This window comes from Micropterus salmoides, unplaced genomic scaffold, assembly GCF_014851395.1.
Source record: "Micropterus salmoides isolate LMB-PRFRI ecotype aquatic unplaced genomic scaffold, ASM1485139v1 Ms_hic_scaffold_1, whole genome shotgun sequence".
NCBI classification, from domain to species: domain Eukaryota; kingdom Metazoa; phylum Chordata; class Actinopteri; order Centrarchiformes; family Centrarchidae; genus Micropterus; species Micropterus salmoides.
In genome coordinates this window covers 6,759,563-6,786,627 of record NW_024040040.1, presented here as the reverse complement: position 1 = coordinate 6,786,627, position 27,065 = coordinate 6,759,563, and the positions used below count along the sequence as shown (strand labels likewise).

At 40.0% G+C, this 27,065-nt stretch overlaps 1 protein-coding gene across 1 annotated transcript; it reads left to right on the top strand.

Moving 5' to 3' along the window:
• Window positions 1-356: 356 nt before the first annotated feature.
• Window positions 357-26,832, top strand: fam207a (family with sequence similarity 207 member A). The gene is made up of 6 exons (XM_038715693.1): window positions 357-649; window positions 2,334-2,454; window positions 21,175-21,243; window positions 23,420-23,594; window positions 25,771-25,836; window positions 25,939-26,832. The coding sequence occupies exons 1-6, from the start codon at window positions 446-448 to the stop codon at window positions 26,063-26,065; spliced, it is 762 nt and encodes a 253-aa protein (XP_038571621.1). The 5' UTR covers window positions 357-445; the 3' UTR covers window positions 26,066-26,832.
• The last annotated feature ends 233 nt before the right edge of the window (window positions 26,833-27,065 follow it).

The window sequence follows — 27,065 nt, the reverse complement described above, 5'->3', positions numbered from 1 at the left end:
AGGATTAATATCATGCGGAACTTTCTTCCTGCTCTGTTTTCCACCGCTCAACTAACTCGGGACACCAGTCACGCTTGTCATGTCAACAATGGCAGGTGCTAGGAATAGAAACAAGTACTTCCGGTATACATTCAGAGTAAAACCAATGAATAACGTTACCTTCTGTGCGGGTGTTTTAGTTCAAATTCAAAGATCAAAACTGAACATATATTAATCATAAGCAATCATATCATATGTAACTGTCCTTGTAAGGGAGACAACAGTTAGACTGATAAGGGAGGGAGAGACAGTAGGTGTGAGCGAAAGGAAGGACACTTTAATTTGAAGGCGAAACAGATTCACTTCCGGCGACAGTACAGATGACTTGACAACGTCGCACGCTGTGGACATCGGGGGAGCATCAGGGGCGAAACACCTTTTAGATTCAGTTTATCATAAAGTTAACATGGTTGGAAAGATAAAACATGTCCGCCAGAGGATTCACCAGGAGGCAGTGAAGCTCGTGAGGCCGAGCAGCCTCACACCGTCGCCCTCCTCTGTGGTATCTCCCAGTCTGGAGAAGCGTGCTGCCTCCGGACCAACGTTACACACATTAAGTCCTCCACCGCTGGGAAACAACAAGAGTGACGCCTCGAGCGACGTGAAGCAGGTCTGTGATGCACTGAACGACGCTCACTTGTTATATTGCATGTTCTGGTTACGGGTAGGATGTCAGTCACAGTCTGTGTTGTAGTCAGGATGTTTGACGTTGTATCCGCAAATACACACTACCGGTCAGAAGTTTTACAACACCCCCCATTTTGTACTTTGTAATAAAATATATGTACTTAAAGTGTAGGTGACATTTACACCAGTGGTTCTCAGAGAACCCCTAATTAGAATTTTTGTCCATCTGATTTTTGCTTTTATATGTTTTATTACTGAAACTCTATGAAGTGCATGAACAAAATAGCCCCATTTCTGTCATTGTGTATATATAATAAATGATTCCCCTTTTTTTTTTTGGCTGGGAACCCCCTCAAGGACCCCTGGGCGTCCCCCGGACCCCACTTTGAGAACCACTGTTTTACACTGGGAACGCTGGGGACCATGCATTTGTTGTGAAATGTTCTGGCAACAAGAAATGTTAAAATTCTTCGAAATAATTAAACGTGCAACGACATGTACGTAGAAGAGACAAATGTGCATTGTCAAAAAAAACAAAACAAAGCTACTGATTACTGCATCATATTCCATTATATATTTTATATTTATCCTAATTGTGTGTTTCCTTTACATAAATAAAGACATTTCCAACATAAATTGATCCAGAATGTAGGAAACTCAGTGTTTTCTGGCGAAGGACCTCCAGACCCCCCACTCATTTATTTAAGTATCGAATATATGTTCAAAATACTGTTAGAATATCTACTCGTCTTATTGTGCATCGTCAAATCTCATGAGCAAAATGTATCGTCACACCCCTAATATGAGCCCTTATGTCCCCAAGTGACGCTCTTGAGTACAAGTCAGTGTAAAAACTTAAATGGCACAAAAAGTTAAAAACAACGTTGTGAGACATTTTAAAAATTAACGATTAAATAAACAAGTTTTATTCATATGTCACTGTAGCATCAACTGATGTCTTCCTTCATTTGTTGCCTACAAATAAAGCTTCTCAGGGTGTTTTAACACAGGACGTTCCAAGGTGTTTGCACGATGCTGCACAAATTTGTTTTTGCATCAACTTTCACGGCTGCAGAATAACCAAAGAAGGTAAAGACAAAGTTTAGGTCAGAAAAACTATATAGACATACAGTTTTCAGGGATCAAGTTTTAATTAACAATTCATGTTATTATTATAATTACACTAAGTTATTTGCACAATATTATAATATTAATGAAGGGAGACAAAGCAGTCATCAATTGAAATAATGAACAAAACTCCTTTAATTTAATTGTTAATTTTATTTTGTCTGTTTGTACGTGAGGTCAAGATTTTTAACTTTGACAGTTTGCTGCTTACTTTTGTACCATTTTAAGGTTTCCCACTGGACTTGAACTACGTATATTTACATACAGACTAGAGAAAATGGGGGTGTTCTAAAATCGTTTGACCGGTGGTGGTACATCTAGTGAAAGACTGACATTTTATGAATGTGGCACAGTGATTTTAGGGAACCTTTCTATCATCGGAGAAGTTGTAGTTATTTACCTCAATAAAAAATACCGCTTTATTTTGAAGATTCACTCCGGTGGGAACTCGAAGTGTAACCGTGGCGACGAGTAGCCCACCTGTGCGGTGGATAATTGCTTTGATAGACTTATTTACGTATGTTCTAAAACCCTTACAGGCTCTTGCAGGTGGCTCCTTCCCCACTGGGATCTTTGCTGGCACTAAAATAACTCCAGAGGCCCTGGTGCAAACACTGAAGTTTGAGGAGCCTCCAGATGTGCCCGTACCTGCTAAGAAAGGTGAGACCTGCTGCAAGTTATTCGATTGAACCAGTATTCCAGCAGTTTTGTGTTGCAAAGTTGGGGGGGGCTAGAGACAGATTTTCAAAAGATACCCTGACGGCGCCTATCTAAATTTAAAAACTACAAATCAGACCAGAAACTTGGGTGTTATCTCATTAACCAAGTCATTGTGTATTATTATCTGAAAAACGTAGCAAGGATCGGAGGTATGCTATCCAAACAAGCCATGGAAAAGCTTATCCATGCTTTCATCTCTAGTAGGTTAGATTACTGCAAACAAAGTCAAAGCTTCTCACACCTGCACCTCTGGTCTCTCACGCCGGCGTCCTCCGTCTCCTTCCTGTCTCTCTCTCCCTGTTTGTGTCCCTGCTGACTTTCTCCATCAGCAGCATGTTTCACAAAGTGGCCGCGTTTAATAAACTCACCCGTGATTCAGTTTTCAAGTGCACAGCATCATGTGGAGAAAAACCAACGCGTTACTCGGTGACATCTGCAAGTGGTGCGTTCACTGTCGCTCCGTGATGTAAAATTTCCAGATAACATCTCTGTTTCTCCACAAAATGCTAAAATGTTTTAAATGCTTTAACCAGATTGTCAGCAGTCCACTTGACATGGCTCACATAGCTGGGCTTGTGTTCATAAACCGGGAGGTGGGGAAGTTGATGTCATGACATGTACATTTGGTGGTAAGCTTGACGGCCTCGCCTTTCAGCAGTGCTTTTCACTTGTTCCGCGCCAATGATTTCCTGGGTCTCATCACGGCGGGAGGTCGGAGGCCTCGTGGTGCTTTGACCTAGGGCACAGACAAGCTCCTCGTCAAGCTTATTCTAATTCTAATATCCTTGATATTCTTTAATATTATGAGATATGGATTTTTGGCTGAGCTTTAATCATTTTTCTTATCTAATTTTATGAGATCCACCTGAAGGCTGCCGCACCGACGCAAATCGGTGAATGTTACCGTCCTCAGTGTATACCGGTTGTCAGTATATTATTTTTTGCACAACAAATTGATTGAATTCATCATGTCGTACTCACGGGAAATCGTGCAATATGTGTGTTGATCAAAATGTGGACACAGTGATTATGTGGTGTGGAAGTGGGACACAGTCAAGCAGCTTGTAGCAGTTCCTTCTCTGGCCACTAGATGGGGTGTAAGACTTACACCTGTCCTCCTCGTGCTGCTGCAGCTCCACAGCAGACTACAGCAAAGGTTTTTTGGGGATTTCTGTGGCTCTAATGAAGGTTGTTCTGTTTGAACACGTCCTTCCAGCGCTGGAACAGCAGCTTAAAAAGACTGGCACAGAAATCTGAGCCGAGCTGTTGAGGAACAACAACAACAACAACAAAAAAGAAAGCAATCAAAGGGAGGGAGAGCGGTGGCAGCATCTCTCTGTGGACGGGGATGTGCCTGAAGAAGGGAGTGACGGATGTGGGCCTAGTTGCTAAGCACGCTGTGCCGCACCAGACAACGGCCCGCTGCTATTTATAGAGCAGGCGCAGTATAAATTTAGCTCATGCATGAAATCAAGGTTTAGCTGCATCAGTGTTTCCTTGCTTCAGCTAGAAGACTCTGAGGCTGGTACCGTCTCAGTTTGAGGACACTCTTATTGTAAGATAATAATAATAATGAGCTCTGATTTATGGTCTTTGCTAGTCTCCTTAATGGACCAATGTTTTGGGATTCTTTGGTGACTTAATTGTGATAAAGTCTCATTTATATTACTGCAGTTTGCCAAAGTGTGCTGTAGTGTTTTGAATGTGTTTATTCGGACAGCTATTGATTTCTGTTCTATTGCCATTCTGTGTGGAAGTTGAATCTCGAACCAGTTTGAGGGAAGCAATCGATCTAACTCAACATAATTTCCATATCATTTTCATTATCAGTTAATCTGTCACTTGTTGAAATGTTTGATTGGTTCTTTAGTAGTAATAATAATCTTTATTTGTAGAGCACTTTTCAAAAACAAGTTACAAAGTGCTTTAACAAGTGTAAAGACAATAATACAAAAACAATACAAGATAAAAGCAAGAAAACATTGAAAAGACTAAAATACACGTTTAAGATAAATATAATAATAATAATAATAATATAGTACTGTTGAATGTAGTCTAACAGAATGATGGAAAAGGTGACATCAAACCAAGAGTCCTGATAATCTTTGTCAGTGATAGAAAACAAAAATGCCTAGAATTATTAATCGATTATTTAAATTGTTGCTAATTCATTTTAATTTAGTCATTTAGCACTACAGCGTGCCAAATTCAAAGTTTCATGTCTCAGTAAGTTGAGTTTCATGCTCCACTAAAAAGAAATGGAAGCCATTATCTCCCATAAAAGCGAGAAAAGTCGATTTTAAAAAAACCTTGAACACCACGGCATGCTTTACGGGATATAAAAATAAACACTTTTATGTCCTTAAAATGTTCACAAGGCCATGCTTTGATGTCCTAGCTAAAAAAACAGAACGTGTCTTACAGCTAGAAAGATCCGTTAATGCTGACTGATGTGCAGTACAGAGCTTTAACCCTGTGTTAAACACACCATAGGGTTCCAGTGTTTAAAATCAATTGGAATCGAATGTAAAGCATCAGGCATCATTAATATTTCTTAGAGAGAAAGAGAGACTATCCTCTCTTCAACAAAATATCCTAGTTCAGCAGTAGAAGACATGCAGAATACATTAAAACAGTCAGATCAGATCCTTTTTAGTTGCACTAGATGCAAATAAGCTGGGCTTTAATAAGTTTCCCCCGAAGACTTGAGAGCTAATTTCCACTTCTTATGAATTAGAGGCTGACATTTTTTCTGATTCAACGAAACTGGGACAGGACTGGGGAAAAAAGTAAACAGGAGCGGGCGGGACGGGAATCATAGGTCCATATTTTAATATATATAAATATGCATTTCTACTATGAATTAATGCATTTTCTGAATTTTATTTTATTTTATTTTATCGGGAAAGGGACGGGACCGGAGTCATTCTTTCAGGAGTGGGACAGACAGGAGTCATTGGACAGGGAAGGGACAGGAGTATTTTTGTGGGACGGAACAGGAATAAAAAAAAAAAACAACACTCCTGTGTCTAATGCGAACGTCCTGTGATGTGCCAACCAATGATTCTCTCTCTTTTCTCTGGAAACTGAAGCACAGAGTTGTTTTGTAATTTCATCCGCTGAAAAACAGGAAACACGTGGCTCCAGAAATGATCTACTTTGGTTTAGCAGTAAAGTAGCAACAGGAGAAACGAGTGTCTCAAAGAGGCGACCATTGTTGTGATGAAGCAACCGGCACGATAGAGTTCATAAAACATCCCCTTATAACTTTCACTCTCGGGCTACTCAGCTGTGCTTTAGATCAGTCACTGTGCTGAGCCGTATGAAAGGATTCAGCATCAGTAAACATGCCGGAGGGGCAACTTTCATCAGCTATGTTCAGCACTGGCTTTTCATTTTTTAATGTCTTTACTTGTGTTTAAATAGACGCTTGTTATATCTCATTGATTAAATGTCATGTTAGACTCTGATTCTTCATAGGTATGCTCTGGACATTTAAAACTTTATATCCAAAAGATAAATCTTTCAGAGCCCCGCTGCTTGCAAGCCGCTGGAGTCCAATGTTACTCCCTGACTGACAGCATCCTGACTCCAGCACACTCCCACTGCGGCAGCAGCAGCAGCAGCTGATGTCTGTGCAGGGCTAGATGGGAACATGAACTGCATCCCAGATACAAAGGCTGGATTCTTCAAAGTCTGCATTTCTCAAATGAATATGTTCCAACGAGGCCTGTTTCATGAAGGGCTTGGTGTTGTTTGAAAATGTGTGTTACTCAAGCAATATTTCTTTTCTTTTTCTCATTTAAAAAAACATGCCAAACCGCTCAGAGCATTGGCGTCAAATAAAAAATGTTTTGCCTAAATAAAATACAGTCTAAGGTTAGAAAAGAATTTACTGTAAAACTTCAGTTAATAGCTGAGGTCCAAACAGCCGCCTACCCCGTTTACTGGCCTGATGTGGGAACACATTTTGACAAATAAACGCAGGTCCCGATTAAACGCCTTGGCCGGTCCTTTGGATGTATAAAACCTCTTAAGCCCCGCGGAGTCGCCCGCTTTAGCTGCTTCTAAGCTGCTCAGATTGTTAATACAAATATTAATGTTTAAACGTGTGATCAGTGTGTCAGTATGGACATACTACACATAGTTAGATTTTCCACAATTGAATCGTTCAGTTCATTTAACAGAAACAACAAGCCCCAAAGTCTAATTCTTAGAAATGTACCTGTGTAACCTGACTGGTACAAGGGATGGAGGAAAAAAAAAAAAGTGCAGATTCATGTTACCTTTAAAGCGCTCGTTAACAATCTGAAGGAGCATTCTGTGCCGACTTTGGATGCGTTTAGATACTTGGTGCTATGGATACATTTTGGTGCTGGTTCTCATTTCAAGGGCTCCTTTGCAGCCTTCACATCTAAAGACTTACTCTGATGTTTTTGTGGTGACTGGGCAGCCGTTGTGGATCAGACATCAGTATTTGAGTTTGATTTATTAGACTAACATCTTTGTATTTTCCTCGGCTAGTTTGTGATCAGTTACTCTGAATTTTAAGACCACCAGTTGAGTGATTTGTAACTGACCAGCATTAGTACACCAGGGTTGGCAATAAGATGATATATATACCTGAAATATAAATTTGTCAGCATATAATACATCTTGCTTTAATAGGTCAAAGTGGGCGGTGTTTTATGAATCAAGGAACAAGACTTTTTAATGGAGAAATTGGATTTTTGCATCAATGTGATGACGTACTGTGATTTGTCAGGTGTTTGTTGCTAAACGCCAAAATAATTCTGTATCGCACATCATGATATATAAAATTACTTTACTCCTATAGTAAGTACGCTGACTGACGGCATGCTTGTGGATGCAGACGCATTCAGCAGCGAGGACATTAGTCGTTATTGTACAGCAGAACCGCTGGATTGCCATCTGTGACAAGTTGACTCACCAATTATGAGTTGATTTTGAAAGAATATCTAATTGCGATTATTTTGACTGATATTGCGATATGATTTGTGATATTAGAGGTAGGGCTGGACAGTAAAAAGATAATAATAATAATAATTATTGCGATATTTTCTTTTCAATAACAATAACAAATGTTTAATAAATATTCAATAAATGTTTGATTTTATTCACTTGAATCCTACACGAATTAGGACGTTTTTTTTTTTTTATTAAGATGTTTATTTTGTTGAGGAGAAAGGACTGAAAAAAGCTTTTTTTACCCATGTATGCAAGTGATTCACTGTTTGGCATCAAGTGTTGACCATAAAGAAGAGTTTAAACCACAATTAATCATCAGATTTCTTCAACTTTCACCGAGGACCAGAAATGAGCCTTTAAACTTGAAATAAATAATGATTTGATACTTATTGTGATAATTATCGATATTGAAAGATATGAAACTTTTTATCATGATAACATTTTTTGGCCATATCGTCCAGCCCTAATTAGAGGGATTGATCATTATTACGTAATTATTCTCATTTTCATTGAAAAACGTATTTATGGTGGGATTTTTCAAGGATCTGTACCAAACAAAGATGTTTTGTTAAGTCAGGAAATCTCTGCAGCACTACTTATGTTTAATTTATAATGGTATTTTGACACACTTTTAGCCTTTAACAAATATTTCACCGCCTGCGATTTGAAAATCACAATAGCATATATCGATTTCGTAGGTTTTGATGAATTGTTCAACCCTAGCCCAGTTGATTATTCTCTTTCATAGTATAGTTCTAACATTCACTCTCTTTAAATCTGAAGGTTGCTTCAGGAATTCCTGGCATTTAACATTTTACCAACAGATTCCTTGTAAAGTGGCACGTATGAGTGGCTTTAGACAATTTGTGGCATTCAGCAATTTTCTGGTATTTGGAATTTTAACGAAGGTGTGGACGAAATTCACGAATGGTCCAGATCTGTCGTACAAGCAATATCTCCACATTTGACCTGAAATCAGAGTTTAAATATACAGAAATTGAGATTTAATTAATATTCTGTTCCTCATTATCATCGTCATGGCTGCCAATTTACAATTTTGTAATTTTATTTTAAATTTTTATTGGTATGTTTCGGCACAAGAAATTATACATCTTCGTAGCTCTTGGAAAATTCTCTGCCTCGTACAACAGCCACGGGATCACTATGTAGGTTACGCCGCTTTGAGTGTATATCATCACAAGTTTGTTCAGTTAAGAGATTGGTGAATCCGACTTGTAACACTCGTACCAGCAAACCTCCCAGTGTTTCCTGGAATAATCACTGATGATGGTACAAAACTGCTTATTGAACGTCAGGGTAATATAAGTGATCATCATGTGCATGATATCCAATTTCTCAGAGATCATGTTTATAATAAAAGGCCGTAATGTGTGTTGTGTTGAGCCTGCAGTATAGAGTCCTCACTGTGGAAGTTGATCAGACAGCCCCTACAGCCTTTTGACAAAGTTCTCTGTTTCTAGTCTAATTAGAGTTATGGTATCAGTACCAGACCCTGGAGTGAAGACCCCGGCTCCTCTGCTCTCCTCTTCTTATTCTTTTTTACTCTCCTGCGTGATTATCTGTTGTTGCAACAACACAGAAAATTTGACATCATTTCAGCTGGATTATATAACTTGATCTGTCAACATTGCCATGTTCTCTGTGTTCCTCCTTATTTTGCTGTCTGTTATTTCTCTCCTGCTGGGTGGAAGGCTGATAGGCCAGTTTGCCCGTGCAGAGCTGTCATGTTTACTCGCATCATTATAACGCAACTGCATTTGTCAGAGCATCAGAGCATGCCATGGAAGTAATGGTTATCTGAATGTGTAAAGATGAAAATGGTTTCTGGGAAAGAAACCAGAGAGTTCTTCAAGGGGTTTAGAATGGAAATTGTCAAAAAAAAAAAACAACGCAACATAAAACCAAATGTTTTAAAATCATGTTAGTATTTATTGAAAAAGGTAAGCAGATTACCCACCAAGCATAACCTGTGACAGCTAAAACAAACAGGAACACCCTTTCAGAAATGCACGTGTAAACGTATCGGCAACACACGTTTGCTTCATGTCTGAAGGCTTGGGCACTGTTGAATCATAGGCTGTAAAATAGGCAATTTAAAATTTGATCAAATGATGCGACATATCTCTAATGACAACCACAAAAAATGATATAACGCCACATTAGTTTGATCGATGCATGATTTTAAAGCCAGCCCAGCAGGAGGTTATACCGATGTACTCTGTATATTGATCTGTATCATGGGCTGAATTGTATGCATGAACTCCTACCGTCATACCAGCTGTGTCTTCCGTGCTTGTGTGCATTTGACCGTGAGGACATAATGGCACTGAGAAGGCTTGTTATTGGCCAGCAGTAGAATGGCTTTACGCCTCCCTGAAACAGAGAAAAGGCATGACGTTCACGCCTCACTGAGGAACTGACTGTAGCCATATTTTATTTCACAAAGGGGGTCCTTACTGTGGGGTCCAGAGTGATGGATTATTCTGAATTATGCATTAGAGCTCAAGTAATGCCAGCACCAACAGCATTTAAGTGACAATTGCACAGAACATATGCATATTTAGTTTCAGTTACGCGTTCAGAAACAAATTCCTGATCTCATAATCTTTAACCTAAGAAAAATTGAAGTACTTTAGGTCACTTTCACATCTGTAGTTCTGTTTGGTGGGTCTGGCGCCATCGCTCAGCCGTGCTTCCAGTTTTGCACAGTGGCCACTCGCAGTATTGCAGCAACTGCAACGTAGGGTTGGGCCAGCGGTTCCGGGTGTCAGGCTTTCACGTTGCTGCTGCTGTCACCACCTCTGTTACCAGCTATAATCCTCGATACCACCGTCCACTATGATGTGTCACTTTAAACATTGTCGGATGACAATTTGATAGACCTCGTCAAACCCTACTGCGACCAAACCAACATTCCCCCCACAGGCCACCGTTATGAAAAGACCTCTGTAAAACTGTTGACAGGACGACTCACACTGCAAACAAGGTCCTTGATCCATGGAGGTTTTTTATTTGTGAAACTTTCCCCAAGTAGAGAAATGCGATTTGTGTGACGTCATTACAAATGGACGGAGTGGAAACTCGCAGGCGGGGCCAGCGGGAGAAATACTACTGTGCACAGTCAGTGGGCTGCATTCACCCAGAAGTAAATATGGAAGCGAGCAATTCTAACTGCCTGACTAAGTGATGAGGTTACACTATTGCTTGTTTGAGCTGTGACTCTTCGAGAAGCAACAACAGTGGGGAGATTGACCATGGCAGCAGCCTGTTTCCATACATACATACAAGGAAATTCCACTCCTTCAAAGAAAAACCCCACAGGCGAAAGAGCTTGAGGTTAGTTTCCTGTCCAGTGTTAATAATCTTCATGTAGAAATAACAGAGCTGAAGTCTAGCTTGGAATTCCATCAACTCATTACAGGCATCCGTTTAAAACTCTAACCAAACCGATTTGAAATTGTAACAAAATCATGAAGGAAATCATCTCGGACCTGCAAACCTGAAGCATGCAAGCTAATTTTATCTTCTCCATCATTCCTGAAACTGCACCTGACGAGCCTGAGACAAAGACTAAAGACTCACCTGCAAAGTTTGAACCCTTTCCACAGAAAAAACTAATCAAAAGCATGGTAGAGGGGCCTTCTCCCACAAAAATACTCCTACTTCATCCCAATCCCATGACAGTAAAACAAAATCCTGTCCATTCTGTTCAAGCATTTATTCCCTAATAGAACTGCAGATTTATATGTGAGAACTGATTCCCGTCCCAGTCTTGTGATGGATAGTGAAATTGATGCTCATCCCGTGGGAATCCTGCAGGAATCCCGGGACCAACAGGATTACCGAAAAAATGTCAGCCTCTAACACACACACTGACTGTCGTGCGACACAAAGACAAACCCACACTCCGGTCTTCACATCTCCCCTCTGTCTTCCCCCGCTCATCACCACTCTCCCCTCGCTTCTGCTCCTTTTGCTCTTTTTGTGTCTAACCCTTAGTCCTAACCATACTACAGGAACCTCTGAAACAATTACACAAAGGAATACAATCGACCCGACCATCCGTCTGGGCCACAATTTATCACATTAACCAATAAGGGTCCCGCCCTATACTAGTTTTCCACCCAGTCTTGTGTGCTGCCAAAAACGGACCGTTGTTTTAATTCCAAAGATAGAAAACATGTCAGGTGGAATTTGTTGGAAATGTGCAGTATATTTCCATTTGATCAAATACTGTAAAAAAAACAAAACATGGTGCAACGAAAGTATAGCTTCAAAGAAGCGGAACAAGATGACGTTGGATATAAACAGTGAGGTCAGACAGTGGGAAAAATAAGTGGAATTCTACAACCTTGAAACTACTTAAGGCAAAGTTAAAACTGAAAGTAAAATTTTCCAACCATACACGCTCCATAGTGCAAGCATTTTGCTGCCTATGACTCTGTGACACTCGGACATGTAAAAAGTCTATAAAACATTCATGTAGTGTCTATATAACCTTAATTAATATTAAAGTTCCTCGGGCACCACCCTTGAAGAAGGGAATTAATGGATTCAGTCTAAAAGTTGAAGGGTTTTGGAGATCTACATAGAAGCGGTTGGTGTTATTCACTCTTGTGCAGCCTTAAAGAATCATAATTATCCATAAGCTTTTATTAAAAAGATAATAAAAGCAAAACACACATCTTACTCCGAATGCACTAAAGTAAAGAAGGAGAGTTCTTTAGTAATCTCAAAGTTTAGCGAGTGAGAAAAAGTAGATCCATGAATGTTATTTATTGGAAGAAAAAGCTGTGCCCCAAAACTAAATGTAACCATAAAGCCCTGCCATAGGTTTTTTAGTTGCTCCTCTGCAGTCCTCATTACCTGACGCTCACCTCTTCTGTACATTTCACTCTACCAACTCTATTAATAATCAAATCTACCAACCTTTTAATCTTTGAAGTGTCAATACTTCAACCCCCCCCCCCCCACCACCACCACCACTTTGATCCAAGTTGTCGGTTCAGCCCAGAAGGTGCAGGAAGGTGAGGAGTCTGAGCACGGTGTATAGTCTGGGTAGATGAGAGGGGGTAGCCTCCAGCCAGCCGTAATCACAGCTATCCATTTCATCTAACAGCGGGAAGACGATGCTCTCAATGGGAGCAGAGTGGTGGTAAAGCACCCTCCCCGTTTCCTCCCCTCCACAAACACAAAAGACACCCCCAGCTACTCATGAGAGATTAGATTTCCCCACCTCTGCCCGCATGTGTAGTCAGCAGCAGATGCCTATCTCTGCCTGTTCTCTTCCTGAAAACAGCAGCAAAAACACTTCTGTTGTTTAGTGCTGTGGTGGCAGATAAAGGCCTGCCAGGATCTCTGGAGTGTGTAGACTCTGGAGATAATGCCTGCCTGAACAGCATCCACTGACACCAGCGCATGGGATGTGTACACAGCGCACTTCACACACTAAATACAACTCTGTGTTGGGATTTTAATTAAATATCAGCCCAAATGTTGTTTAAACTAAAGAAGCTAAAAGTTTCTTAACAAAGATTTATTCATGCTTGAAAAATGGCTGATGGGATGGCATCGTCGACTTCAGTCCAGACAGAAATACCTCAACTGGAGGATGGATTGCCGTGGCATTTTGTGATGCCCAGATTTTTTCCTCTAGCACTGCCATAAATGGTTTGCCATGAAACCTACAGAGATTCATGTTCCCCTCAGGATGAATTGTAATAACTGATGACCTTTGAGTGATCCTCTTTTTTTTCCTCAGGTCAAAATAATAATCGGTTCAATACTTTAATGACCAAATACCTGGAAAACTAAAGACATCAGGCTCAGCTGTACTTAGTGCTGATAAATAAATGTTTGCAGGTTGACACACTAAATGGTGAACATGGTAAATATTAAACCTGCTAAACATCAACATATTCGCATTATCATTGTGAGCATGTTAGCATGCTGATGTGAATATGTATAAAGCACCACAGTGCCTTTCTTTCAAGTCATTAGATGGCGTGCCAGAACATCGTCAATTGACTATTTCTATTCCAACATTTACTGTGTGTGCGATGATCTCAGTTGGTAGTGCACAGGACTCCTGTTCAGAGGCTTGTGTGTTCAATTCTCACTTGCTGCTACTATTTTATTCTTCCATTTTCAACAAATTGATTGTGGAAAGATCGTATTACAAATCCCAATTAAGCATGTGCAGGAGTGTGTACATTCAGCCTATGGACGCTTATTTTCACGTCCCCAGTATCTCCAGGCAGAGGACCATACCTGCTTTTTTCATTCAGGGGAATCTGATCTCACGTTTTCTGATGGCTTTTTCAGAGGTGTTTTTCAAGCAAGCCAGAGACTCTTTAGAATTTCCTACAGAACTTCTCAAAGTAAAAGCTCTCAATTAAACATAACTGCAAAAATGTTCTTGCGCTTTTAATTTCTAGGCATAATCACTTAAGAGGAAGTGAACTTTTGCCTAACATGTAGTACACTGTGTACAGGTACTTACTAGTGTCTGAATTTCAACAGGGTAGTGTTGTCTCACTTTAAACACCGCCTTTATGCTCTTACCGTAAATGAAGCTCGCAACATTTGACCGCTTCTTCTTCTTCTTCTTCTTCTTCTTCTTCTTCTTCTTCTTTTTAATTGGGAAATTTTAAGCTTGTTCGCTCACTTGACTTCAATTCAATTGTATTAAAAATGAATGTACTCACTCACGCACAACTGCAGGTTTCTCGGCCGCCGTTTTCACAGCTCTGTTGACTTTATTTGTCAGCAGTTTTAATGATGTCGACCAAAAACCCCAACACGTGATTCCGTTTTCACAACAGCACATGTGGGCGAGGATTGACGTTAATGATGTGGCCTATCAAAATGATTTGAGCCCAACATGGTTCTGAATGACAACAGCACCAACAGGTGTGTTCACTGTTTCTTCTAATTCTAAATCAACATTGTAATGCTGCTCATACTACAAAAATGTACCAGCGACCAGGTTACATCGCCACTCTCCTCTACTGTCCGTCAGAGCCACGGATGCACAGCTGCAGGTCAGTGTGTCTGTTTGACCGAGCAGCTATTTATGTCAGAGACTTGATGGATGGGCCGCAGTGGGAATCGAACTGGGGTCTCACTGCATCTTCACCACCCATATTAGAAGAGCAGAGCAGACAGGGTGAAGCGCCTCCCTCCCGCAGGGTCATATGGAGGTGTGGCCATGTTCGATTGCACCCCTGGACGCAACCGCTATGAAACAATCAGAAAACACTTTCTCTTGTTCACCATCTTTCTCACCCTCGCTCTCCCCATTCACTCTCGTGCTTGCTTAACCACCGCTGCTGTCGGGCCAACTTTGAATGGTGTGTACACAAACAGCAGCATAAATCCCACTCATTCTGCCTTTAAGTCATTACAAAAAGATCAAACCACTGTTTTTTGTTTTTTTTTTATTTAGCATTTTTGCTTTTTCAAAAGGTAATGGCATCATAAAATGAAGACAGACTTTCTGAGCTTGATTTGAATACCTCAAATGAGGCTGTAAATGTAAAAGATAGACAGTTTGAACCTCAGCACATGTATTTTGAAGCTGATTGAGAAAATATGTTTTGGGGGTTTTTGTGTGATTGTCATTAGCTGATGAGTAATGTCGTCTTAACCGATTTGTTTGGTGCATTAGACCTGTCCCATTTCAGCGACTGAAATATAGGCTGTATGCTGCATTCCAGGCAACTTGGGAACTGGGAAATTTTCGACCTCCAACTACAAAAAGTACTATGGAACGCCATAATTTCCTATCGGGGGGGGCACCTCACGAGTAGCGGCCAAATGACGTTAAACAATAATGGCAGCTCCCATGGAAGCACACACTGTAAACTAAAAGGCAAAGTAAAGTATTAAATTAAAATAATACATACTAGTATCAAATAGTAAAACTTGTTCTGCATGTAAATTGATGTAGAAATATTTTGTCAATGTTATTAGGTAGCTGGTTACAGTAAACAATCTCTTAAAGTCATCACCCAAAAGTTATTCAGGAAAATGTTAAAAATGGCCAAAAATGTGAAAACATTCTTACCAACTGATGTAGCTACAAGTACACACAGTTAACGAGTAACGTATGTTTATCAGTTGTTTTTAATAAAATGGCCATCCTTTTAATTAACACCAAGTGCACTGCTGAGGGTTTAACTCTGCATAAACTTGCCAAAGAAACATAAGTTTGTCACGGTCATCCATGTTTATTGTTTACATTTAGCATCACGCACCTGAAACGCTTTGAGGTCGGAAGTCAACGTGGAAATTTCCCATTTCTGACTGGCCTGGAAGGCGGCAGTAGAATACAGATAATAACAGACAGTTTTTTCAACTGCCTCACGGCTGAAGTTGGGCTAAGTGGGATCAATTGGGTAGCACACCGTCGATCTGCTGCTGCTGTGCTAGGGCAGGGCAGGACACATCACACCCTCTGTGCTCACTGAAATGACATGTGGCTTATCTGTTGCCTCCGACCTTTGAACTCCACAGGGCTGGAGCTGACACCGATCAATGCGCAGGCACGACGTTGCATCCTTGAGTTTGCAATTTAAATGTGCTCAGCATCTCTGGGTCCATTTTGATGGGGAGTGTTTGTGGGACAACATCCAGACATAGCTGATGTAACATGTCGGAATATTTTGACATGTAAATTTTGTGACTCATCAACCTTTTTTCATGCACAGAACTCTAATACATATATTATTGATCAATCTATAATAAATATATGTTAAGCACATTAAATCCAACATTTCAGAGATGACACTGATTTGCCGATATTTAATTTTTAAAAGATGACCAGTGTTGACCCAATATCAGCAAACCCATATATCGTCTTAAATCTAGTTTCTGCTCTTACCCTCAGACCATTCTGAGAAATGGTGGTCAAGGTCTTTCCTGCATTGTAAATTACAAAGTCACTGCCTTCAGGCCTCTATAATGCACCATTACAACACTGCGCTTCATTCAGGGAAGGACCCATTGATTTTCCTTCTGTTCACACACGCATGGAGCAAATGGTTGGAGCTCATTGGACAGTCAATGTTTTGTTTCATGATCCGAACCCTTAGAATAATTAGGTCATTTGAAGTAATATAAATACTCACATAGTGGCTGTTCCCCTTCAGTTACTTTGGCAAAGAATCAAGAGTCAGTTATACATTGGCGGATATTGGAAACCTTATATTTTTTTAGTTTAAAGCCTTGTTATAATTGGTAGAGTATAATGTATAATTACATTATAATTAGGGTTGGGTACCGAAACCCAGTTCCTATACAACCAGTACCAAAAGGACCGAATTAGAACACAAATTTATAATTTTATATAATAATTATAAGTGTGGACTGAAATATTTTCCCTCTGGTGCTTCGAAATGGACATAAGAAGCGGTGCCACCATTCACCATTGGACCAACTGTAGCGTCCCTAAATGAAAGGCTCACCCTCTTTGTCCCGAGGCTAATGTTACGCCCCTGAAAATGGGGAAGAATAATGACGAGAGTGAAAAGAGATGTTTCCTCAGCGAGAATTTTTACTCTAATCAATTCTTGTACAAAAATAAACAGTGTATACAATTTATACAGGAAATGCTAAGATGTAGAGAATGCATACACTTCTTCTGAAACATACTCCTTACTCAGGCAGAACATATCTATAATAACAACAAAGACTGAAGTCCCATGAGACTAACACATTGCAACAAAATATGTCTATTAGTAGAAAAAGTAATTAAGCATCCAGAAAGTAATCAGCCATTAAATAGCAAGTAAATGACTGTTTCCTAACACATTAGCAAAACTACTTTATACTTCTGTAAACACGCTTTGTAATGTTACTGTTACCACAAAATAGCTTTAACTCTGTAAACTCTTACACAAATCACCAAAGAAACACCACAATGAGCGTACATGTGTATTCACACAAAATGGCGACACACTTTGCTCGGCTACGGGTTGATCAGTGCTAATTAGCTGGGAGTTCGCTAAAACACACTTTACTACACTCGGCAAAACATAGTTCTAACTCACTCAAAATGTCACACAAACACACTTGAAATCTCTTTGACATGTTAGTGGATTATTACAATCATGCTAACTCTGCTTAACAACGACAGCATACCTGAAAATGGGGAGGAATAATCCACGACATCCCCAGGCATGTGGGCGGAAACGGAAGGTGTCAGTCTCCGGATTCTAGATCAAGATCACCTTGTAAATCGTAAATTAACACTTTTACATCCCAAATTACACAATCAAGAATGAAATAAGCTATGTAAGACTATTTTAATATTTATATTTAATATATTTAAAATATAATATTTATATTTTGACTAAATTACCCAATTTAATGATTATGGTCCATTCTTATGAACTTCTGCAAAATAATTTCTTACCATATTTTAACATCAGTAAACATTTTAACATCACAGACCATGAATTTACTATACTTGATTAACTTATATACAAATTATTAATGTCGATTTTAACTTGTCACACTAACACTCCCCCGGGCTAGCAGGAACAACAACAACTGCCAATCACAGATAGGACAAGAAATGATTGACAGGCTTCTACACATATCACACATTCGCTGACTGCTATGACACATTCACTGACCTCCTGGAACCACTGGAGAACACGGTAACTACAATAAACAGCCTTAGGCGAATACAACGGTCATAACTGTGAAGTTTGAAGCTGGTTTGTATCTTAATGATAACAACTCAAATTTAAGAAATTCGCTTTCACTACCCTGGGCCTTTGAATTTGAAACGTTCGATCACAAGTGACGAAGCAGTGGTGAGTATTAAGGATTCAATTCAATTCAAAGATTCAGAGGGCTGCGATTATAAAACAACTATCGAAGCATCTTGATGCATATTTTTTCATTAAAGTATTTCTGGATAATTACCAAGTAAAAGTTTGCATCCCTAATTTGCATTACTAACCTGATCTCCTCCATGGTCCATGCTTTTTCACCTTACTTTACAAGCTTTCACCATTACTGACGCTCGCGTTTTGGGTTTTGCTCACCCACACACTCACTACGCACACATTACTCACTGTTCCTTAAGACTTAAACTGCTCAGATAACAGCACCTGTCACTTAGATGTCCTTTGAAGAAATTAGGAGAGGGAGCTAGCCAAGCGTTGAGTGTTACTGTGAAAATCTTTGTTTGCTATGTTTTGTTTGTTTATCATGTGCGAGTTCAGAGATTTTCAAAGAAGATAATCTGGTGTCGTGGGATGACCCGGTCCTGGTCTGCCGCCTAGTGGATTCAGGTTTAATCCTCCAGGTACACGCAAAGTACGCAGGCAAGTAGGGCTGACCTCAAATAGTCGATGCTTTGATGAGCGGAGCCTGATTCGACTATCAAACTCAAGAAGGTTGAAGATATCATCTCCAGGGTTTTCTTAAATTGTAAGACCTCCTCATGGTTTTTAAAATGTAAAAACTGCCCAGTTAACCCAGTTCTCTACTGGTGGACCATGTACTATCACAGAATTTTCCCATCATTTTACTGAGGGGATGAAGTGCAAAAAGGGAGGAAAGAGAGGAAGTGAGCAATACAGTGGGAGAAAACACTATCGCGGGTTGTTAAGAGCAGATCATGGAAAAGCCCAATCACTGATGTTGTTCTTGGTGTGGTTATTTTTCCTCTTCACCCGTGAGAGAATCTTTCCTCTCTCAGCAGTTGTGTGTGTTTTGTGACATCTGCACACCAGCCATTATCATCTTCTGTCAGTGTTAACTCTTTCCACTGTTATGAAGATCAGAAAAGGAAATGAATAATGATTGTAGGTCCAGCTCACCGTGCATATGTCTTTTCCTTGCACCATTGTTTCCCATGTTTCAACTACTTTTACTTTATTATTCTAAAAAAAACAGGAGTCTATTTTTTTTTTATACCACGTAACTGGACTACTGCTAAATTTGAATATATGTCTGGAGGTTTGGCACTAATAGCATGACATTTATTTTGTATTTTTCTCTCTCTCGCACACACACAACCTCGTCTTAGCCCCTTACTCTAAGCTCAGTCATCACAACTACATGTGAACACCGTTACCTAATTTTAAACTGAACCCTAAAACAAGTCTTGACCCTCAAAAAGCCTTTTAAAATTGTGGGGTCCAGCATTTTGGTCCCCACAAAGCTTACGGACCCCAAAAGTAAAGTGGATTGCCAGTTCTTGGACCCCACGAATATAATGAAACAAGCGTGCACACACAGATTCTTTTTTTATCTGTGCCACCCTCGCCTATCTGGCCCTCAGGATGTCCTGACCACAGGGAACCTCAAGGTGGCTTTGCTGATAAGGTGACATTAAAAAAAAGCTTTAGCTTGATTTTCCTATCACTAAAGGGAAAGTAGATTGGACTACGTTAAGTGTGTTTACTTACTTTTACTCTCACATTTACATTTCTTTTGTGTTCTGAAAAGGAGCTGTTGTCTTCTCCAACAGTATTCCCATGATTAAATCCATTATTTATGCCATTAAATTACATGATTTATTCATTTTTTATTTCAGATTTATCCCATGATTCAGTGGGATAAATAATCTGCTGCAGTCTTTTTCATTTCTGAAGTCCGAACAGTGGCTCCCAAAGTACGCGAGGGGCCTTTAGGCCAGGTCAAGATTTGTGCTTTTCTTTTTCTTTGTTGTAGATTTGTATCGAGTCCAGGTCATTTTAGTTAAGACTCCAGAGAAATGTCCTCAGACAATGAAACTGCATCACAGCCAACAAGTGGCAGGGGGCGGGACACCTGCACTATCATTTACTTTTACTTTTAGTGCTGGGCGATATGGCTAAAAATGTTATCACAAAAAAACCCAAAAATCATTTGATAGCGATAATTATCAAGATAAATGTAAAGTCATTATTTTGTTCAGGTTTATAGGCTGATTTTTGCTCCTGAGTGAAAGTTAATTGTGGTTTGAAACTTTTCTTTGTGGTCAGAACACACAGGGGCCAAACAGGGGATCACTTCACAAATGTGAGGTAGAACAAATATGCATGAGTAAAATTAAGAAAAAATATTTTTTCAGTCCCTTTTCCTCAACAAAAAACATCTTAACACAAAAGTGCTAATTAGCGAACTAACTTATGTAATATACACAAATGCTTAAAATAAATGAAACTGGACACAATCATGTTTTAAAGGTTTTCAGAATGAAACATTGTTCTTGATTTTTGAAAAATATTAGTTTGACTAAAAAAAAATCCACACTCAATGGCTTCTTACTAGGCTTTTTTTTTCTTTAACCTTCACTGCATCCCCATCTTTATCAGCAGGCAAAGTTCTCTCAGTTTTCATGGAGATGGAGCTGCTGACGTTTGTAATAAAGGGACAATAAGGGAAGAAACGCATTCATTAAAAGATGATCCACTCCTCCCTATCTCACCTCATTCAGCTCAACTCTCTCTTAATGAGGGGAGGGTGGAGGCTTGCTGTAGCTTGCAGCCAAGTCATTCCCTCGCCACCTTTGATGTGTCTTTAACACATTTATGAATTTGCCTCTCTTCATGTTTAATTAGTAGACTTCTCCCTCTGCTAAGTGGAGCCCAGCCGGGTTTGATGTGTGCTGTCACGTAACTTTGTGTGTGTGTGTGTGTTTCACAGGCCCAGAAGAGAAGAAAGTCAAGCCAAAGAAAGAGAAGATGAAGGAGAGGAGGGAGAGATGGCTCAACAGTGAGTTTCTATCAACACTCACCACTTCAGTAGGAATGTACAGATACATGAATTACACCAGTGGTTAGAAAAATAAAACTTAAAAATAATTAGACGGACTATAGTTGTGAGTGGAATCACTTTGGGTGGACACTGATAATATTTTGCACCATTTAATCCAGTAGGTGGCGGTAATGCCAACCGCTGTAAAACGTCAATAAAGAATAAGAATTTAAAAAAGACAGCGTGCTTAAATGGGTTTGAAACCGCTCTTTGTCATAACCGTGAAACCGAGATGTGAAGCTTTAATCCAACACATTGAAGTTACATTTTAATCCAATGTCTTGTTTATTTAATTTTCAGTGGTTCGTTTTTTGCAGACTTCATTCCCCCAGTTAAGGCTCCAATATAAGAAATATGATACAGTTTGTTGGGCAATATGGACTACGTTTTGGTGAGACTTCTATTTGTTCCAGTGAGGACGGGGTGATTGGCAATAAATAGAGCAGAACTTAATCCCAGCCATGAGGTACATTTAAAACATGGGTTGATGGATTATGTAGCAGTTATATAACTCAGAGTTAATTAAAATGAGCACAATATTATATAAGTCTTGGGTAAACGACTCTTGAAAAAGAAACCTTAAGGTTAGAGTGGAGGAGGCCGAAAACAGAAGCCGATCTTTGAATCTTCCTTAATTTCATGTTGCTGAAAAAGCTGGCCAACACCTTCAACATCATCACCATCTCCCACAACTGCGATCAGGCCTGTAACCGTACCCTTCCGCTGAGCCAATCAATTCCTGGGTAACACAACACGTATCCTGTTCAGGCGTATAATTAGGCGCTAATGGCTGTGCGTCTCAATCCTGCTGAAACCCAAGAGCGGCTCCATGGCTAACAGTTTGCAGGAATTAGAAGAAAATTAGAATGAAATATTAGCTTTTCAGTTCACGGGCACAGGGTGGGGATAGCAGAGTTTGACCACTGGGATTTTTACAGGCTAACAAAGCCTTATGATTGGAAATGGTTTGGTTTTGCGGCATATGTGCTCAGTGAGCAACTTTATAGGAAGGATTCGGCCGTCATTTATGGACGTAGTGTCCTGTTCTCCTTAATACATGTGTGTAAGTGCAGCCTCACAGTCGCTCGCTGGCCTGGCTTAGTGTTTTTCTGTTTGCTTGTGGATTTCACTTTGGGTAGCCTAATGATATTTGAGAAATCACTTGCTTGTTTTCTCAGCGGCTCAACAAACCTATAACCCCGTCCCACTATCGTTTTTTTAAATATCTTTATTAAGAAGTATCACGAAAAAAAACAGGGAGAAGATAAGTATGACATGGAATCAAACTGAGGACATTGAAGTACTATATTACATATAGGTGTATTACATAAAGGTGCATCTAAAGATAATTATGGATAGAATATCATCAAAAAGTTCATTTTCTTCTGTAATTTAATTAAAAAAGTGAAACTTTCATATATTCTAGATTCATTAAGCATAAAGTGAAATATTTTAAGCTTCTTCTGTTGTTTTGGGCTTACAGCTCATGGAAATAAAAACTCCAGTTGCTCAAAATGTATTAGAATAAAGAATTTCTAATACGGAAATATTGACATGAGAAGAGCTCTAATCAGCTAATTATTTTTAAATGCCTGCAAATGTTTCCTGAGATTTTAACCTTTTTTTTGATGTTTTATTTTTTGGGATGCACCTCTTCTACCAGGACACACCAGCATTTGTGGTCGAACTTCAGAGGGAAAATAAGAAATCATTTGTGAATGAGACATTCTTGGAACAAAAGAAAAGAGTTCAGAAAGAAAAACATGCTTTAGATGGGATGGATTCATTTATCATTCTCTTCTTTCGTCAGGCTGATCTCTGAGTACTGCAGATCAGTCTTCATTTAATAAAGCCACGTTGTTAGAGATGAAAATCCACTTGTTTTGTGTGTGCACAGCCAGATGAACGCTTTTTAAAGGCCATCTTTATATGAACAGGGCATTTGCAAAACACTAGCATCGTTTCTCTGGACCTTTGATCTGTTACACGCTTCAGACTGCTTTTTTTTCTGTAAACGGAGTTGTGTGTGTCCCAGATGGAGAGCTCTTACCTTCACTGACATTCACGTCTCATCGTGTTTAGCTTGGAGGTAACTCGCTCTCTCTCTGCTGTGCATTCCTCTGCCTCCTCTCAGAGATCAGCTCCATCAAACAGGCCAAGGAGCAGCAGGCGGCCGAGGCCCGGAGGCAGGCCACGCCCGTGGTGGGAGACATGAGGCCGCTGGCCGACGCCCTGCCGGAGCTCTCTCAGCTCATCGCCCCCGCTGCCACCGCCCCCGCTGCTCGCCGCAAGAGCAGGAAAAACAAATTGTAAGTGCCGAGGTGCCCGCTCTGGTCAGGCGTCAGGTGTCATCATGACAGCTGCTGTCCATTTTCAAGTGTGGCGCTCCATAATTATCACGTTTCTTTTGTCCTTGAGAGTGAATCTGAACACAAACAGTGTGTTTGAGTTGAACACGTAGATGCAGCAGCAGTGACTGACTGATGAGCCTCCATCTGTTGACTGTCGTCACACTGTTAGTAGCACATGTCAGATGTTTAATCAACAAATAATATTTGGATAAAACACACGCAGTAAAGACTTCTGGCAGTGTTTCATTACAGATCCGTCAAATTAACAGTCCAGGTTTACTCCGTACTGCAGTGACCATTTAGTGATTTGGACTACATAGTTAGCTGTGCGTGTTGTTTATTTCAGTCGAATAAAACCTTTTCGGGAGCTATAATCCAGTGCGCACACTCCACCTTTTTCCATAATTTTAATAGATAAATTTGTAATTTATTGATATTTTATCATTTTAGAAATTTTGAGATAAAGTTTGAGTTTTATATTAAACATTGGATTTGGGGTCATGAACATTTCAGATTATTTTTTCTGAAAATATTCCGATTTTGGTCACAGTATCTTACTCCGCAGTCATAACTGCTCATGGAGGTGGATGGTCAGACAGTTGTTTTGCTGGTGTCTTCCCACACTCTCGTCTACAGTGTCAGGGCTCTACGCTAACTTTTTCGCCCAGGAACACGTGTGAACACAGTACAGAGTTTATTAACAAGCAATATGTTACATACATGTGTCTGACTATGAAGTGAAGACCCTCGTATCTGCACACTCTGCATTGACCTTAGAACACTGAAACACATTTTCTCTCTGTTTGTTGAGAGGTAAAAAACAGCTTTAAAGCACGGACCCAGCGCTTTAAAAACACTGATCACTCATCACAGAAACCTCTACTGTGGTTGGTGCATTGCGGCTTGTGAAACGTGGGATTTTTAATCCAGCTTTTGAACTAGGGACGAATACACAATACACTAGCAGCACCCACACAACCCACGCCACAACAAGATTACTGAACAATATTTATAACAATAACTTCAACTTGCTGCTCTCAGGAGGAGGAGGCGACTTGAAGCAGCACATAATGGTACAGTGCCAACCATGCCTCTGGTTAAATCTAGATCTCTCCACTTCAGAGGCTCAATTCACAACCTGGAAGGGCTGCAAGTAACGATTATTGTAATTACAGATTAATCTGTTGATTATTTTCCTGACGATTAGTTCGATTAGTTGTTAGGTGGTGGGGAAAAATGTCAATCGCTGTTTCCCAAAGCCCGATGTGGCATCTTCAATCATCTGTTTTGTTATGTCCACAACCCAAATATATTCAGTTTACTGTCATAGAGGAGCAATTAAAACAGAAAATATTCACATATAAGAAACTTACATCAGATAATTTTGAAGTTATTTCTTAAAAAAATGGCGATTAATCCAGTTTCAATATAGTTGGGTTTAAATAAATACAAAACCCAAACGTTGCTTATTTTCTCCCCGTCGATGCGTCTCGCTTGCCATTTTGTATAAGGAGCTGCTCAAGGTGACTACGTTTTGAACGAATAGCGGGGTGGGTGAAACATTACGGTAGTTTTTCCTCACACACTCTATTTTTAGGGGCCCATGGGAGTGAAATACTGGCACTCGTGGAGCCCCGGGTCCCAATGATTCACTTTAAATCCTCTTCAGGAAGACTGATTAGACAGGAAGGCCTCATTGTCGCTGCTTGAACAGGATGTAACGAGGCAGACCAGAGAGGCTTGTGCTGCAGCGGTCTTGACTATTCAACCCTGTGGCAGGTCAGGTATGTCAGTAAGAGTCCGGACTCTCTGACTGAAAAACATCTTACCTCTCTGCTGCTTCAGTCAAATCTTGCCATATCTTTCTTAGTCGTCTAGAATGAATGTTCTGCACCTGTCAAAACACAGACCTAATTACACTGTGTTAGAGTAATACAGCAGTAATTATCTGGCTGAAAGGATGTTTAGTAACAACAGTTATACAGCTGACAAGAGTTATCCGATGACGTGAACATGAATCACACGAGCTACAGCTCATCACTAAACTGTAGCTTAAATTCCCATGGACTGTCCTGTTATGTTTTAGTCCTGCGTGTGAAAATCTCCCTGTCTTTGTCCCGTCTCCTCCCTTCAGGCCTGTGAAGAGACCCGAGCCAACAGATTTCAGTCAGATGAAACAATCGCAGAAACGCAAACTCCTGTAAGCAGCTTTTCATACTCATACTCTCTTTGCTTCATGGTTCTGCCAACAACCTGCACCACTAGCAGTGAACTCTCCTTTAAAAATGTGCCTTTATTGTAGGGAAACGGAGACCATCCATTTCAGCAACGCCGTAAAGACCCTCTCTGCCAAAATGAACCCTCTGGCTGACATCGGTGAGCAGCTGAGGAAGAGGATGAGGCAGGAAGAAGAGCAAGGTCCCAGCTAACAGCAGCAGCGGCTCAACTGAAGTGCTTCCACAGACTCAGAGCTACGAATCCCAGGAACGAAAACCCAAGCCCGGCACATCCTTGGGTTTAAAAGGAGGAAGAAGCAGAAATGCTGTACCCCGTCACCTCTCTTAACCACTGACTAAAGGATGCTGCTCCCAGACAGAGAGTGACAGATGAGTGGCATAAAGTGTAGTATTTGTAAATGTTGACTCTAACGGATATCCTCTCAGTTTTGTATCCACGTTTCTTCTTCAATAATAATAAATCATAGTACATTTACAGTCACATTTGTCTATTTTCAGGTGTTTTGTATTGGCTCAGAACATTTAATAATCAAACTGTGCACGTACACGCAACCCTGCCTTGTTTCTATCAACACCTACAAAACCATTCCCACTCTTCTATTTTCAGCGTCTTGCTGAATGAGAATAAGATCAGCTCCCAACACTGAGTGACTCATCAGCAAAACCATAGCAACTCCACTGATCATGTAAATGAACATCTTGTCAGGGCAACACGGAGCCACAAACTGAATGAAAACACAGCCAAACTGTCATCAATAAGCAGACCACCGCGTTGCGGAGAGACTCCTGCTACATGCCTCCATCCTGTCTTCAGTTATAAAGCCCAGCATTCCCCAGCACAATGCAGATGTAGATGTCTTGAAATGCACCAGCGTCTCTTTTTTTTAAATAAATTTTTATAAAATTAATTTGTAACAAAGCTCATTTCTGCCACTTGAAAATAAAACTCTTGAAAACTATGACTTTTGACATAATTATAAGCTCCTGTCTCGTAAAAAAAAATGCTTCTGTTTATATTTTACATATTTTAATTTCAATATCAAACAATTTTGAGATGTTAAGAGAAACTTTTATTTCATTATTATGACTTGTACAGCTCATACTTTGGAGACACTATCTCATAAGTATGAGTATGATGTATTTTATGATTCTAAGATGTTATGAGAAACACTCATAATAAATGTGTGATACC